The sequence below is a fragment of the Natrix helvetica genome (genome assembly GCF_964273705.1).
Source record: "Natrix helvetica genome assembly, chromosome: 5".
Classification (NCBI taxonomy): domain Eukaryota; kingdom Metazoa; phylum Chordata; class Lepidosauria; order Squamata; family Natricidae; genus Natrix; species Natrix helvetica.
In genome coordinates, this window is record NC_138551.1 from 73,665,479 (window position 1) to 73,681,752 (window position 16,274).

The 16,274-nt window shown below is 36.2% G+C and overlaps 1 protein-coding gene across 2 annotated transcripts in view; it reads right to left on the reverse strand.

The window, feature by feature from the left end:
• Positions 1–16,274, reverse strand: part of CFAP46 (cilia and flagella associated protein 46) — a 101,172-nt gene that overhangs the window by 42,314 nt on the left and 42,584 nt on the right. For both annotated transcript variants that reach the window (XM_081953993.1, XM_081953992.1), the window contains exons 28-37: positions 13,362–13,545; positions 12,066–12,225; positions 11,523–11,683; positions 10,363–10,464; positions 9,236–9,310; positions 8,987–9,151; positions 7,326–7,474; positions 2,557–2,655; positions 2,125–2,251; positions 1,728–1,874 (exon numbers count right to left, since the gene is read on the reverse strand). In XM_081953993.1, the coding sequence (XP_081810119.1) occupies positions 1,728–1,874; positions 2,125–2,251; positions 2,557–2,655; positions 7,326–7,474; positions 8,987–9,151; positions 9,236–9,310; positions 10,363–10,464; positions 11,523–11,683; positions 12,066–12,225; positions 13,362–13,545 (1,369 nt within the window). The remainder of the gene's footprint in view (positions 1–1,727; positions 1,875–2,124; positions 2,252–2,556; positions 2,656–7,325; positions 7,475–8,986; positions 9,152–9,235; positions 9,311–10,362; positions 10,465–11,522; positions 11,684–12,065; positions 12,226–13,361; positions 13,546–16,274) is intronic.

Consider the following 16,274-nt stretch of genomic DNA (forward strand, 5'->3'; position numbering starts at 1 on the left):
GTCCAACCCCCTGCCCAAGCAGACCCTACACTATTTTTGACGGCAGTCCAGCCTCTTCTTGAAAGCTTCCAGTGATGAAGCTCCCACAACTTCTGAAGGCAACTACTCTTCCATTGGTTGATTGCTCTCACTGTCAGAAAATTTCTCCTTATTTCCAGGTTGAATCTTTCCTTAGTCAGTTTCCATCCATTATTTCTCATATGGCCTTCAGGTGCTTTGGAAAATAGCTTGACCCCCTCCTCTCTGAAGTTTCTGTTATTTATGGCATGAAAAACGTTTTCAGAATAATTTCAATTAGATTTAATCAGGAAATGAAGAATAGCTTGCTTAAGCTAAGACAATGTATCACAGAATTCCCTCTTTCCAAAACCTGAGTCATAAAAAGGCCGACTTCTTAAGCTTCAATTTTCTATATACTTACCTTGAAATAAGTCTTGTCAAATTCAGAGAGGCTCACATCTGCACTGCACTAAAACTACTAGATACACTTGGCTCAATATTTTGCTTAGGTTTAAAACCAAGGGTTCACATTTGTATAATTTGAGTAATAGCTGCTAAGTCATTTTTTTTACTTAAGGGAGTCTTTACCTTTCTTTAGGAAAGAAGATGGCAAGTTCAGCAGTTGCAGTTTTAAGTAATCCTTTAATTCAAATAAAGTACTTAATTTTTAATGTTTATTTGAATATTTAAAATTAGTATTTATTTATATTGAGCTGTTTTGTATGGCTGCCCAGATTAGATCAACTCTGAGCCATTAATGGCATATAATGCATTTTTAAAAAACCAAAGCCACATTCTATAACACATATTCATGACACATATATTTCTAGTCAGGGGTGGGATACTGCCCCTGACTTAACAACCGGTTTAAAAATCATTTTGCAGAGCGCACTTTAGAGAGAAAAACAGATACAAAAGTCTTTTAAGTTGTTAGTCTTCTGAGACTATATGTTTTACTTGTTTGTTGTGCCTGTCAAAATATTATGGGCAAGATAAGCAAGCAAGCATCTCTCATCTAGTACATAAGAAGCTTTTCTCAGTTTCACGAGATTGATAGGAAGAATGATCCCCAAAAGTCATTGACAGCAATACCTACAACAATAGCCACATGTCATACTGATCATCACACCTAGAAACACAATCAAGTCTTTCTCAAAAGCTGACTAGGTCAAGACAGGTCAAATCTTAGGAGGCATGGCATTTCAAAGGATTGTCATTGCTATTTTAATGAATCCTTATAAGATTTCTTTTTGGAAATTCAACAATGAAATTTAAATATTCTACACATTTTACGCCTTAGATCAAGGGTGTCAAACTTGCGGCCCATGGGCTGGATGCTTCATGCGCTGGCCATGCCCATCTCAGCTTAGCGAAGGGGGGGAAAATTCACATGTCACGTGACAACAACGATGACGCAAGTTTGATATCCCTGCCTTAGGTGATCTCTCAATTCAGCTCTTCTTTTGGAAAACAGTGGATGTTATTTAGATATAGCTTTATTGTTTATTTTTTAAAAAACTCTGAAATTTGACAAACTGAAACAAGTCAATTGAGTTTCTGACAATTATGCTACTGCTGATCAAGAGTTGTGCACCTACTTGTAAGACTAGCCATAGTTTTTCCTCTTATGATAGTTGTAAGATATATATTTCCTGGAAATGACAAATCCAAAGAAACAATTGGTGACAGGCATTTTTAGCAACAACAACAACAACAAAAAAAGTTACCTGAGTTGCTTGGTAAGCTTCTGAGAGTAGTAATCTTGCTGGCTGATATAAACATAGCTGGATTAAGACTTCAGCTTTTTCTATCCACAAGTAAGGGAGAGAAAGCCCATTTAATTCTTTTTCAGAAACTGCGTTGACTTCCAAGATCTGGAAATAATTTATTATAGAAATTATTCTTTTTTAAATAACTACATTTTAAATATTAATTATAAGTTAACATTAATTATGTTAAAATGATAGATACTTAAAAGCTCAATCAGGGTACATAATACAGTATATAGTTAATTTTATAGTTTGCCTTTTTTATTAGGAGAGCAATAAAAACATCTACAGGCAGAAAAATGGGTTGAGTTGCCTTGCAGCTTCCGTGCACATATACACGAGGAATATAGGTTACCTTATCTTTTGCACTAAATAGCTTCCTTCTTTGCTCTATATCTAGTTCTGTCCAATCCAAATTTTTATTTTCCATTTGGTTATCCTGTATGGCATTCTCATTTTTAAATGCAATCTCTTGTCTAAATCTGAAACAGGGAAAGAAAATATTAATGTAATTGGTTAACATAGACACCCTGTTATATTAGCCTATTATCAAGAATGGTATCCCCTTCAACTTTGTTATGCCAGCATAGTAACCTATATATTTATGAAACGTATTACGGCAATCAATTTTGGAACTGCCTGAAAGAGATGGGATGTGATTTTAACAAATTTTGGAAAGGTACTTATGAATGCTCCAAGTACTCCATATAGGTCACTTTAGACTGGAACATATACTAATTTGTTATGAATACAAACCTGTCCCTTAATTATGCAGTTTGTTACATACCTTCCTTGTTCCTTTTCATTAATAAAGATGTCACCCACTGTCTTTTCATGGAAAGATGCTGCCTGATACATTTTTAAATCTAAACATATTTTGGCAAGCCTGTGAAAGCAAATGAGACATCTTTTTGCAGTATAACACTGGTATCATTTATATAACTCAGATGCAAGCATACATTCATACATACTGACAAAGAAAAATCTGATTCAAATCCGCATAAAAAAGCAAGTGATGTTTGCAATAAAAACAAGTTTAGGGTAAAATGTCCTCAACCAACTGTGCTTTTAAACAGCAGGAGGAGGAGATGCAGAGAGAACATCAATTGTGAAACCTAATTGAAAAAATGGATTATTCCTGGCTCCGTTTAGAATTGCATTTAGCTTAGATTTCACGTTTTAAAGCAGCAATGTAATAGGCTGGACTATCAACCATTGCTTAAAAGAAGCAATATAATTTGACCTTCAATAAATTGGAAAATTATTCAGCACAAAATAATTTCAAAATTAGTGCATACAGCCAGAATCATATAAGGATCTGTGCTTGCCTGGGAAACTCAGATGAAACTTATCCAAAGTAGCCAATGATGGCTGTGATTGCAACTAGAGTGGAAGATTGGTGGCTGGAAAAGCATGTTTAATGCTCTTTTACCTGTTACATCTCCCAGCAAAGGACTCCACACCCACTGACAGTTGAGTTTCTGTATATGCTTTTGTCACATAAAAAGCAATGAAATATGGAAGAAGCCGCTTCCCACTACTGGTTTCTACCCTCTTATCATTTCTCAAAAGGGCAATATTTGATTGTTAGACCAGGGCTGTCAAACTCCTGGTCCGTGGGCCGGATGCGTCATGCACTGGCCACACCCAAACCTACTTTAGTGAATGTGGAAAAAGTCCCGATACGTCACATGATGCTGCCATGATGATGTGAGTTTGATATCCCTGACCAAACTATAATTTGAAAAGGAATATGTTTGGCATATATAAAAACCAATGAATTACTTGGGAGAACCTAATCTCAAACATTCTTTGTTCCGCAATAAAGATTCTAAACTAAGTACTACATCCTATCTGTATGCATGACTCCCATTAAATGTATACAAAACATTTCTGGTTCACCTTCCCAATCTAGTATCTTCTAGATAGTTAGATGACCACACCCATTAGAACTTGAGAATGAATAAGTGCTTTTGGAAAGATGAAACTCAGCAAATAGAAATTCCCCTAGTAGAGAGGCAGAAGATCCCCCAAAAGAAGAGAGGAGTCCCCCCCCATGAGTGGCTTATGTGTATTTTTGTCTAAGTGGGGCTTCCAATTTACTGACTTAGAGACAAAATTTACTGCCAAGTGTGCCAATCATTCTCTGTTGACTAAGAAGGGAACTATCAACTGGCTAACAGCTCATTCAGAAATGTTTATTCTCAAATCAACTTGAAGATAGAAACTCTGAACTGAATATATAACCCTCATTGGGAACTCTTTCCAAAATTCACCAAATGATGACAGGGAAATCAACAATATTTTTGGAATGTTGCCAAAATCTTCAAAAAGTGACAAACCTTCATTTTAACATTTAAAGTTAAATCTTATGCTATTATTTTAGCAAAGACCCGGCCCCAAGGGAATTTTGAGTTGAGAGGCAATACTGTTTACTCTTCTGCGGCTGTATACTTATGGGTGGAAAAGTCTTGCTGTTCTCCTCTCAAATAAACTTTGAGGATGAAGAAGTAAGTTAACATGCAACTTGCTTGAGATGGCCCAAGGTTTGTAGTTAGAATGAAGCTACGTGGTCATGAATGCTTACTTTCCTCTACAAGTGTTGCTTTTTCAAGTAAAATAGCAAGAATATGACTCTGCTCACTTAAATCTGACTCTGAATATAGTGCAATCATTGACTGAAACATCCTACGACTGTAATCATGTTCTTGGGGAATTTCAACTCTAGAATAAGTACCTCAATTAATCACTTCAACAGCCACTGCTATACAGACTATGTTGTCATAGTTGGCCTATGGCAGGGGTGTCAAACTCGCATCTTCATGTGATGTATCATAACTTTTTCCCCCTTCACTAAACCAGGGGTGGACGTGGCCAGTGTGTGACACATCTGGCTCATGGGCTGTGAGTTTGATACCCCTGGTCTAAGTGTATCAGTTTTCACAGATAGTAATTAACTCATCTTTCCAAAAGGTTTGGTGAAATTCTACAAATGAAGTGGTTGAAAGGGATCAGGATAGGGACTAAGGATCCAGAGTAAGTATTAATGAATTAGTTATACTATGGTCTCAAATAATGTGATAAGTGAGGTGGCTTTTCTTAGTGATCACATTATTTTGATAGCATGTTTTTCCACCATATAATAGTTATTATATCCTAACTTTTTTCTGCATTGCAAGGTAAATGCAAGAGTTTTCTTGCTATATCATAAGAATTAACTTTATACCCAATTTTAGTGGCTCATCCCCAGTACAGGTAGTCAATGTGATGATGGCAATCCTCACCATTCCTGTTGCTCTGCTAAGTGAGGATCATGGCTTGTTAAGCGGAAAACACCTTGAAACCTCATCTTCCTGCTGGTTTCCAACAAGCAAAGTCAATGGGGAAGCCAGCAGGAAATCACAAGCTCCAGGAGACTCACCAGCAGGCTGGTGAAGAATGAGTGCATCAGAGACAGGCGATGGCTGCTATTGTGTGGGGAAGGTATGTAATCTGGTTGCTAAGCATCAGGATCACAATCACATGACTGTGGTGGTGGTGGTATGGCCAGAACTTTGAGGACCCATCATAAATACCACTTGTTCAGTGCCATTGCAACTTTGAGTGATCACTGAATGAATATTCGTCAAATGAATGTGGATAAGAAAGTCATGAGACGGTATACACGTATATCAAGACTCAATTGCTAATATCCATCATATGATAGCGTTTCATTCTCAAAAGCAGTAACAGTAGGACTATTATAAAATCTAACTTATGATTTAATTGTGTCAAATTCTGAATATGTCATGATCAAAGCCAATATAATTGTATTAAGGCCTGAGAAATATGTCTATGTCTATGTGTGTGTATAAAACAAAGTAGGAAACACAATTATATAGTTGGCAGTGATTAATTTAAATCATTAAAAAAACAAAGCTGTGTGGCTTTTTAGCAATTTATAGCTGAATCCTCTGGGCTATGGCTAACCCCTAAAAGCTACCTATTATAGAGGAAACACTCCCACTATCTGTCTGGGAAAAGCATTTATTGAACTATTTTTGGTGATGACTCAGCTAATATATTGATCTTTGAATTAAGTCAAGAATGTATTCATGGCCAGCCACTAATATCCTCCTTTGACATTTCTAAATTAATCTCGCAATTGAAAAATGGAAAGGCCACCTGGGGGATATATGATTCCACTGAACTACTGAAAATGAACATTGATTGGTAAGCTCCAACTTGGGTGACCTTATTCACTTTTCTAGACTGCTTCTTTCAGATCCCTGAAGACTCGGCTGATCTATTATTGCAACTATTTTAAAAAAAAATCAGGATGGATTTAATCCAATCAATGATCATTCGATCAATTTACAAAGTATGACCAGCAAATTACAGTTACATTGTTTGCATTAGAAACTGTTTGATGAATTAATGTAGGAATAAATTCTGTCAGAGGAGCAAGTAGAGTTCAAATAGATCAGTTTTAGAGTAACATATCGAAATGAAGGAAATTAGTAGCTCCCATCCTTCTAGGAAACTTAGTGCTTGATTGTAAATCTTAAATCAAGGTTTGATTGATTCCTAATGACAAGTTCTGGAAGAATTTAACACTGTTGTCTATGACCTGCTGATTATTACTTCTAATGAAAAAATCAAGATGATAGCTGGATGCTATCACTGGCTCTAGGTTGACTCAGCCTTCTATCCTTCTGAGATCAATAAACTGAGGACCCAGATTGTTGGGGGCAATATGCTAACTCTAAACCGCTTAGAGTGGGATGTAAAGCACTAGGAAGCAGTTTATAAGTCTAAGTGCTAATGCTATTGCTATTTTGAAACAGCTTCTGGTCCTACAGAGCAATACCTGTTATAAACAAAATAAATATATATCCCAAGTATACATTCAGCATAAAAGTTTCTAAACAAATACTTCTGAGTGCAGATATTCCAATTCAAATCTCTTTAAACTTGCAGAAGTGTTCTACTGACATGCAATACAATCTAAAGGGCTTTGGAGCAATGAAAAACATGAGCTGAGATGTTCTACCATAAAAAAAACCCAAACCCATAAATTTATTAGTGTTTGTTTGTTTGTTTGTTTTATTGGATTTATATGCCGCCCTTCTCCCAAAGGACTCAGGGCAGTGTACAACATTAAAAAACACATATCACAAAAGTTAAAAGGAAATTAGATAAATATCCCAAAAAACAAACCCAATTAACATGACAATAACATTTAAAAAATTAGATAAAATTAACAGGCCAGGCCGGCTTGCTGGAAAAGCCAACTTTTTAGGGCGTGTCGGAAGGACCAGAGGTCAGGGATTATGCGAAGCTCCAGGGGCAGCTCATTCCAGAGGGAAGGCGTTCCCACAGAGAAGGCTCTCCCCCTGGGGGTCACCAGCCGACACTGTCTGGCCGACGGCACCCTGAGGAGGTCAACTCTGTGGGATTGTACTGGACGGTGGGAGGCTACTGGTGGCAGTAGGTGGTCTCGCAGGTACCCTGGGCCTAGTGGCCAGAAAGGACATTGAAATGTTTCACATTGACTAAAAAGTAACGAATACAAACCTGAGATGGTAGAGATTTGACAGACTTTTGCTTTCAACAACATCGTGAGCAATGATTTCAGCCAAGTGAAGTAGCGGAAGAGTCATGTGAGTACATAACATTGACTGTAGTTCCCTAAGTAAAAGGTCTAAGTAATATAAGGTCCGTGTCTAAAATTAAAAGAATAAATGACAATTTCACTATATACTTGTGTACATTTTCAATTCTTTCAACAAAAAGAGGCTCCTGAAATAAATCTCTTGAAGGCAGATTTCTATACAGTACAGTAAAACTAAGTATGTAAATGTTTGCAAATCGCTTAAGCGTGAATGCATACTTACACAAATGTATGTGAGGATAATAACATTTCGTATTCTGAGCTACTAAATAAACTTATCTTTGCTGCTTACATGTACATGTAACGCTTTGAACTAACTTACAGATATTACAACAAAAAACACCCCACATACAGATAGTCCTTGCTTCCTGACCAATTCAGAGACCATTCAAAGTTACCATGATGCTGAAAAAATAACTTTACACCTATTTATGACTGTTGCAACATTCCTCAATCATGTGATTGCTAATATGGACAGTAGTTGTTGTCCTGTGCCTATGTTTTTGTTCTTTTTTTTTCTCCCCTTGCTGAGCAGCTTGATTGGAGAGGAAGGGATTGCAAGGGATTGCAAGAAAAGGGATTGCAAGAAAGCAAACTGTTTGCTCTTCTATCATTGCATCAATAGCAATGTGATCACACTATCAGCCTAGGGCTGGCAGCCGGCTACTCTACTCAAATGGCTCACAGTACTCTTTTGAATCTCTTTCTCTTCTATCTTTCTACTCTATGAGGAAGGGCATGAAGAAGTCAGACAAAGAAGACATTGCCTATAGAACTCGCTTCCCCCTTCCCTCCAAGTGGAGAGATTGGAAAGGAAGAGATTTCAAGTGAACATTGTAAGCTGTTTATAAAGAATGCCTGGCTTCCAGTCCCTTGGCTACCAGCATAATTGTTTTCAATGTGTACACAAAAGCATTCAGGTCTTCAAGCTTTCCAAAGAGCAAGGAAATAGTTAGGAGGCAAGCAAAAGCCTCCTTAGCTCTGTTCAGTCTGAAAGGAGTCATAGTCATGTGATTTCCCACTTAGTGAATGCTTCACTTAGCGGTGTAGTTATTAGTCCTAATTAGCGTTGTTAAGAATGGTACAAGAACTACATGTAGCTTCAATCTATATAGATAAAAATAGCTCTCTGTGTGTGTTTGTGTGTTCCAGCATAACTCTGGAACACCTTGAGCAATTTCAACCAAACTTGGTAAACAGATGTTTTACTCTCTGCAGAAAAATACTGTGGGGGTAAGACACCCCTAACACCCCTCGGGATGTGTTTTCTGTTAAGATACAGCCTGTTGTGCTGTACAGGAGTCCACTGTACAGCACAGTGGAATTGCTATGGTAACGACTTCACAGTACTCCACAAGGGGGCTCCCTCTGATATGGGGGGGTGGGGGAAATCCAACATTAGATGTTTGGTCTGGACATTTTCCCCCTATAAATAAATACCTGGCAACGACAGGTTATTGGCTAGTATATAATAATAATGAAGCCAGAAGCAAGTCACAGCTGGAAGTACAAAAAAGAGAACAATAGATAATTTCAATTAGGGCCTATTCAAGATATTACTCACAGGTGCTAAAATAGTTTCTCTGTTCACAGTACAGCCACTTGAGTCCTGTTTAAAGGCTTCTCTCATCTCATCAGGGCACTCATAGTTAGCCCATTCCTCCACATTTGCAGGCAAGACGTCAATTGGCCCCTTCCTTTTCACCTTCTCTTTACTGGCTGAGTGTCCCTGAAAATTGGACTCTTATGTTTAAGAAAGTTTCTTTTTTGTTAACATAAATGAAATCAAAATACTGCATTAAAGAAAATGTACCTTTTTTGCATCTTTGGGGGATTTCTCTTTATCTTTCTTAGGAGGGCTTGTAGGTGAAACCTGAGTAGCATCAGGCTTTAGAAAGAGAAAAAAAAATCAGTGATCGATATTTCTGTAATAATACATTCAGTTCTACTAAAAAAATTTCTTAAAATAAAGTCTCAATTCTTCTCGTGGGTTTAGTTTAGGATTTCCAAGCAGAAATAATAATAAAAAGCACTGTAATATTTTAGCTATGTGAAAATGACTTTCTTTACTGTCTTTCTTCAACAGATAGAAATTCCAAATTTGGGAATATTAAAGAGACAATGTTTTATCCTTCAGTCTAATAATAATGAGGAAGGAAAGAGTCACTATTTATTTATTAAATTTGTATGCCTCCCATCTCTTTGCCAAATTATTTTGGGAGTCTTACAATATTATGAATAATAACAAAACAATTACAGGAATTATAAAACAATTGTAATATGCACCACAAATTAAAAGAGGCTTAAAAACAGCAGGAAAACGACAATCAATCTTCAGTTAAATTTTAGACAGATGAGTCTGCATAAGTAAGATTCTGTGAATGCATCTCACCTTGTCTTATAAATGATCACTGCTATAGCATTTGTGATGATTACGCTCATGAAAGTTTTGACAATGTAAAGTTCTGTGGCAGCATTTATAGGATGTGTATACATTTGTTTCCAAGTAAAAAACATTCATTTCCCTGCTAATATATTCTCAGGAAGAAAGGTAGTAACAGAAGTGTCGACGTTTAACTTCTCTAGATATTATCACCCTTATGATCCTGAGCATCACCTCTGCTAATTTATGCTGGTACACGCTGGTAGATCAACAAATCTGGAAATCCAGATATTCTCTACTCATGGATTAGAAGTATTAACAGTACTCTTACTTAATAACATAACATTTATGGAACTTGGCAGTATTTGTAACATGACGTCACCATAGCTGTAACACCATTATGAAATTGTGCCATAATCTGCTAGCTATGTCATTGGCATGAAGGCATTATGGAATATGTTTGATTGCCCCTCTCCCTGACCCCCACAAACACTCACGATGGGAGGAAATGTTTGGATTTGAAGACAAGGTCAGTTTATGAGGGAGAGGTACATTACCTTTATTGCATCCTTTTTGTCTTTTGATTTTGGAGTTGCTGATTGGGCTGGTGAAACTTTGGTCTGTGCCTTTAAAAACAATCCTGCTGTTGTGAATGACATCTGAAAAATAATTACTATACATTTACTTTGGGGAAGAAAAAAAATCTAAGAAGTACAATATTTAATTCAATTAAATGCTGCATTTCTGTTATGGAAAAAATAAAACATAATATTACCATGAATAAAGCCCTTTTTAAAACAGATTTCCAGATTGCCTTTACTTTCTGTACAAAAAAGTTTCTATACATAAAAGTTCATGTCATCTATCATAATAGAAGCTGGCTTAAGAAAATTCTTAGAAAAGTAAAAGGATCTTTTCACACTTCTTTTTCAAAAACTTAATTGAGCCAACAAGTACAGTATAATCTACTTTATATCCATAAAGTTTTACTATTTTTAAGAGTCAACTTTTTTAAAAAAATCTTTTCTTAAAATGGTGGGGGAAAATTGGTTTCTATGAATGTAGAGCCTACATTCTCTCTGGCTAAAGAAGTCTGTAAACTATGACTGTTTTATTCCCTTGGTTGGGATGAGCCAATAGGTTTGTAAAGTAATAAGTAATCTACCACTTTCCTGCTAACATACATTGTTATGTTTGTGCTCTGATTTACTCATTTTCCTATATTTCAGTTCAGGTTACACTTTGTTTTCTAGAAGACTGAGATTCTGAAAGCTTCATTGCCATTTGTTACCTTAATGTTGACAAGTTTGCTGATTCAGTTTAAGTAGTTTTGTGTGGCAAATATAATTGCACTTATAAAAATATCAAAGAATTAGAGTAATTTTGATCCCAATTAAATGTTGTTATAATATCAGCACACAGCAGAAAATCAGATACATTTTTGTTCAGACTAATAGCATTACAAATTCTATAATTCTACACAAGTGGGAATTTCTTTTGAACAAGTTTTTGGAACAGACTTGACAGTCAAGTATATCAAGAAATCACTTGCATATAATTTATCTTCATTAAAAGCTACAACAATTCTCTTTGGAAGATCAATGTGATTGAGCTAAGTGCTTTGAATTCAAGCCATTGTTTATTTTAAAAAAAACAAACCCTAATAGATTTGCACAATGCATTTAGCAGCCTTCTAGTTACCATTTTCTTATCTCACCTGCCACATGCGAATCACAAAAGCATACGCCATCAAACAGTATTGCTCGTAAAAAGTTGAATGGTGGCCAGAAATGACTGCCATTATTGTATAAGCTCTAAATAAAGCTTCTAACTGTTTTATGCTTCTTAATTCTCCAATACTAATTTGGTTTCTTAATTCTATAAAGAAAATATAAAGAATTAGTCAGTATCATTGAAAACGTTTTATATAACAATATAAACACGTTGTTGGTATGTTTTATGTAGTAGACATGTATTGTATAACTTGTAAGGTCCATCTGTAACTGGTCCTGGGTAGTCCCAAATGTCTCAACCATTAATTTTATCTCCTTCATCTCTTAATTTAAAAAGCAGAAATAGTCAGGCATAAAACAATCTTTTGTTTAAATGAAAAAGAGGGAAAATATCACCTGTAAGAAAGTCACAGGAAAAAAAATCTAAATGTTTTTTAATGTCAAAGGGAAAAAAATATTATATCACAGTACACCCCCAATGCTACAATAAACACAGCTATTTCTGGAAGATAGCTAGAAAAACATACCTTCTTCATCAGGGCTTTTTTGGAGAGGCTTGAGATTCAATAACATATTTATTGCCCATTCCAGGTGCTTAATAGCCTCACTAAGAGGAAACTGCTTGCAATACAGCCATTCTGCAACTCCTAAGATATTATCCACTTTCTTTAATTCAGTTTCCTTTTTCTACATGAAAACAGTGAGCACACATTTAGACTGGTTCTTGATGCACATTCCCTTTCAGAGGAAAACAAAGTACTGGTAATCTATATTCAGGTAGTCCTTGACTTACAACAGTTCATTTAGTAACTGTTCAAAGCTACAATGGCATTGAAAAAAATGACTTACAACCATTTTTCACACCATCGCAGAATCCCCATGGTCAAATGATCAAAATTCAGATGCTTGGCAATTGGTTTATATTTATGATAGTTGCAGTGATCATGTGATCCGTTTTTGCAAACTTCTGACAAGCAAAGCCAATGGGGAAACCAGATTCACTTAACAACTGTGTTACTAACTTAATAACTGCAATGATTCATTTAACAACTGTAGCAAGAACGGTTGTAAAATGAGGCAAAACTCTCTTAACAAATGTTTCACTTAGCAACATAAATGTTGGGCTCAGTTGTGATCGTAACTCGAGGACTATCTGTATACAAAAGCCCACATTGCTTTTAGGCAAACTGCAACGTCATATTAAAGAATCATGGAATTATAGATTGGGAAGGGATCACAAAATTAATCTAGCCTAATCCTTTGCATATTATTGGTTGCTGTAAGCAAGTACTGGGGAAAAGGGAGGTATTTTTTTACATCTGTCAAGACCAAAAGTTGATTACGTTATGTAGCCACAGGGGTATAAACCTAACTGTGATATATCTCTAGAAGACACATACAATTTTTTTCAATTCAGAGACAATACTAGGAATTTAGAGGAAGGAAAACTATTTATGAATGACATGATAAATATCGAAAGAAACATTTCAAAACTAAAATTTACATAATTCACTTGGACTTTCTATTTCAGATGCCTCTAATATGTGGTACTCCAAAAGTGTAAGGCCAGGAAATACTGAAAATCTTTAACCATATTAATTCTTAGGCCTCCCTGGATGTTTAGGTGGGAAATCACAGAAGGCTACTAATGTTCTCAAAAGGAAGATAGGAAGTCTCTGGAGAAAGATCTATTAATTTACTATACCCAAAACAAGAATTAGGAATTACATACAGCTTATAGTCTTTCTACCACTGTCAGATATTGATTTTTAATCAAGACCTGCAAACTAGGAGCATCTTTTTAAAAGAAGACATGTACGAACCTGTAAAACTTCAACTGCATTTTGGTAGCAAGATAATTGTCCCACAATATCATAGGAAACAGATGCCAAACGATGCCACATATCTGACATGTAATCTTCAGTTTCATCACGGAATTTCTGAATTTCCATTATATAATTACGTCCTAGTCTTGCCTTTACCATGACCATATGCTTAAAAATTGGGCTATGAAGGAAAATTTTATCAAGTCAGTACTTCGGAATGATTTAATAAGTTGACAAAGTGATATTTCAAAACTTTTTTTAATAGAATATTTTAAAATCAGAAGTCACTATTTGAATTGCAGGGATATTTAGCTCCATGAAGGAAGGAACTTCATTCATATCCAAACTTTAATGTGATAGTACATAAGAAATTTTAATATATCAAATTCAGGATTACACAGAGCAATTTCTGAGCAATTCCAGAGCAATTCCAACAATGGGATGAATACAAACTAATTTAATACTCAAAGGAGGTTATTAGAGGTTACTAAAGGCTGCCTCCAAATACACCCATTTGTAGAATTTAGTTTTAGCACTAAGGGATATCCACATTGAGGAAAGTATATCTGTGACAACAAACCCAGTAGAAAAAATTGCAATGTGGAATGCTTTAGGGCAACCGTCAAACTACAAATGCTTGCTGAAATGCAATTGGGAATCATTTTTTACTTCAAGATATTGGAATGAAAAGGAAATAAAGTAGGAATGTGTTTGTATGAATATGTGTCTGTGAGACCATTAAATACTGTGACTTTACTGCACACTTTCAGCTTGTACAAAGCCATTTGCTCAAGGCAGGAAATGTTACTGAGAAATATAGGTAGTCCTCAACTTATGACCTTAATTGAGCCGAACATTTATGTTGTTAAGTGAATTTTGGCCCATTTTATGATTTTTCTTGCCTTAGTTGTTAAATAAATCACTGCAGTTGTTAAGTTAGTAACACGGTTGTTAAGTGAATCTGGCTTCTCCATTGACTTTGCTTGTCAGTAGGTGGCAAAAGGTGATCACATGTAACTGTCATAAATATGAATCAGTTGATAAGCATTCAAATGTAAATCATATGACCATGGGGCTGCTGCAACAGTGAAAAATGATCATAAGACACTTTTTTGGGTGCCATTATAACTTTGAATGGTCACTAAATGAACTATTAAAAGTTGAGGACTACCTGAATGATGCTTTGACGTGAAGGAGAAATTATGGAGAAATTATTACTTTTTACTTATTGAATAAACAAACTCAGTCACAGATTGTCTGCTATATGTGGATATTCACTGGCTAATTTAATTGTCATGAAGAAGAACTACTTGGAGGAAAATTCTTAACAATATAGACTTTTAATAAAGAGAAACCATGTCTGCACCCTAAAATGGTTTACATGAATTCCAGGAAGATGATGTGTGGAGTGAAGGGATCCACAAAGCTCCCTTTATGTAAAAGTGCAAATCAGTATCATATCTTCAATGAAAGTGAAAAGAAAACCAAAGCCTGCTTTGTGTAAGCTGCTGGACTTAAACTCTGAGTTGCAACCAGTAATGTGCTGCTAAATGTTAAGAATGACCTGTTTTTACCCCACTGCTACCACCCAACATCACTAACTGATTCATGCACTAGGACATTGAGGCTCTCCTCAAGCTGTCAAGCAGCTTGCAAAATTTCAGGACCAGGACTCTTGTCAGCAAGATGGCTCCTGTCTGCCACTTGTTACAATTCATGGTTAGAAATTGGTGAAGCTCTTTTGTATTTCACCATATACCTGCAATTATTAATAATATGAGAAGTCCTTGGTGCTGACTGATGATGTTACCTAGTTTGGGTAATGAAATGTCTGCTAGAAAACAACTAGGTTCAGAAAGCACCAATGAGCACCCCTCTTTTATTGATATTAATAGTGTCCTGGAAGCATCCCTTAAGAAATGGACATTGGAATTCCTTTGGTTAGTGGATTACTAGAACATCTATCGACTGTATAATTCATAATGTATAAAAAAACTGGAGGGGGAAAAAAAGCAAAATTGAGGAAGGGATAGTTCAGTGATGGCAAACCTTTTCAGCATCAAGTGCCCAAGCTTGAACACAAACATGTGTCGGAAACCCGAAGACCAGGTGGTTGGCACTCACTGGCCAGCTGGTCAGTGCTCTGGCATGCGTGAAGACCAATTGGCCGGCGTGCATGCGTGTGCTGGAAACCAAAAGAGAGCTGGCGACAACAAGCGTGCCCACAGAGAGGGCTCTGTGTGTGTGTGTGTGTGTGTGTGTGTGTATGTGTGTGTATGGCTTAGTGGCTAAGATATCTGCCTAATATGTATACAACCCAGGTTCAAATTCCAGTAAGGGTATGGCTAGCTGATGAGAGCTAAATAGCTTGAAATAGATCTATACTAGTCTCCCTTCATTTATTTATCAGCAAAAATACAACACACACACACACATATTACATACATACATACATACATACATACATACAGTACATACGTATGTATGTATGTATACATATGCTTTAAGTCGAAAACAGCAGCCTGAAGATGGCGAGTGAGACCTCGCTGAAACGTTGCCAAGACAATCTCAATCTTACACGGGAAAAGACCCGAATACAACAAGACCAGCATACCTACACCCGTGAAAATCTACAAACGCACACACACACACAAACACAGTGTATATAACACACACACACAGACACACACAGACACACACACAGAGTTTTAAATGCTTCTGATGATATATGCTGCCAGAAGCCCTTTTCAGATGGGTGGTTATAGGCCTCAAATAAATAAGAAATTCAGATTTCTCATATTATCAAGAGTTGTGGCTTGGAAGTAAAGGACAACCATCTAAGTGGAAAGTTTATCTCTGGGTTAATTCTGGCATTTCAGAATTTTGGATGGCACTATGTTGCTTAAGATA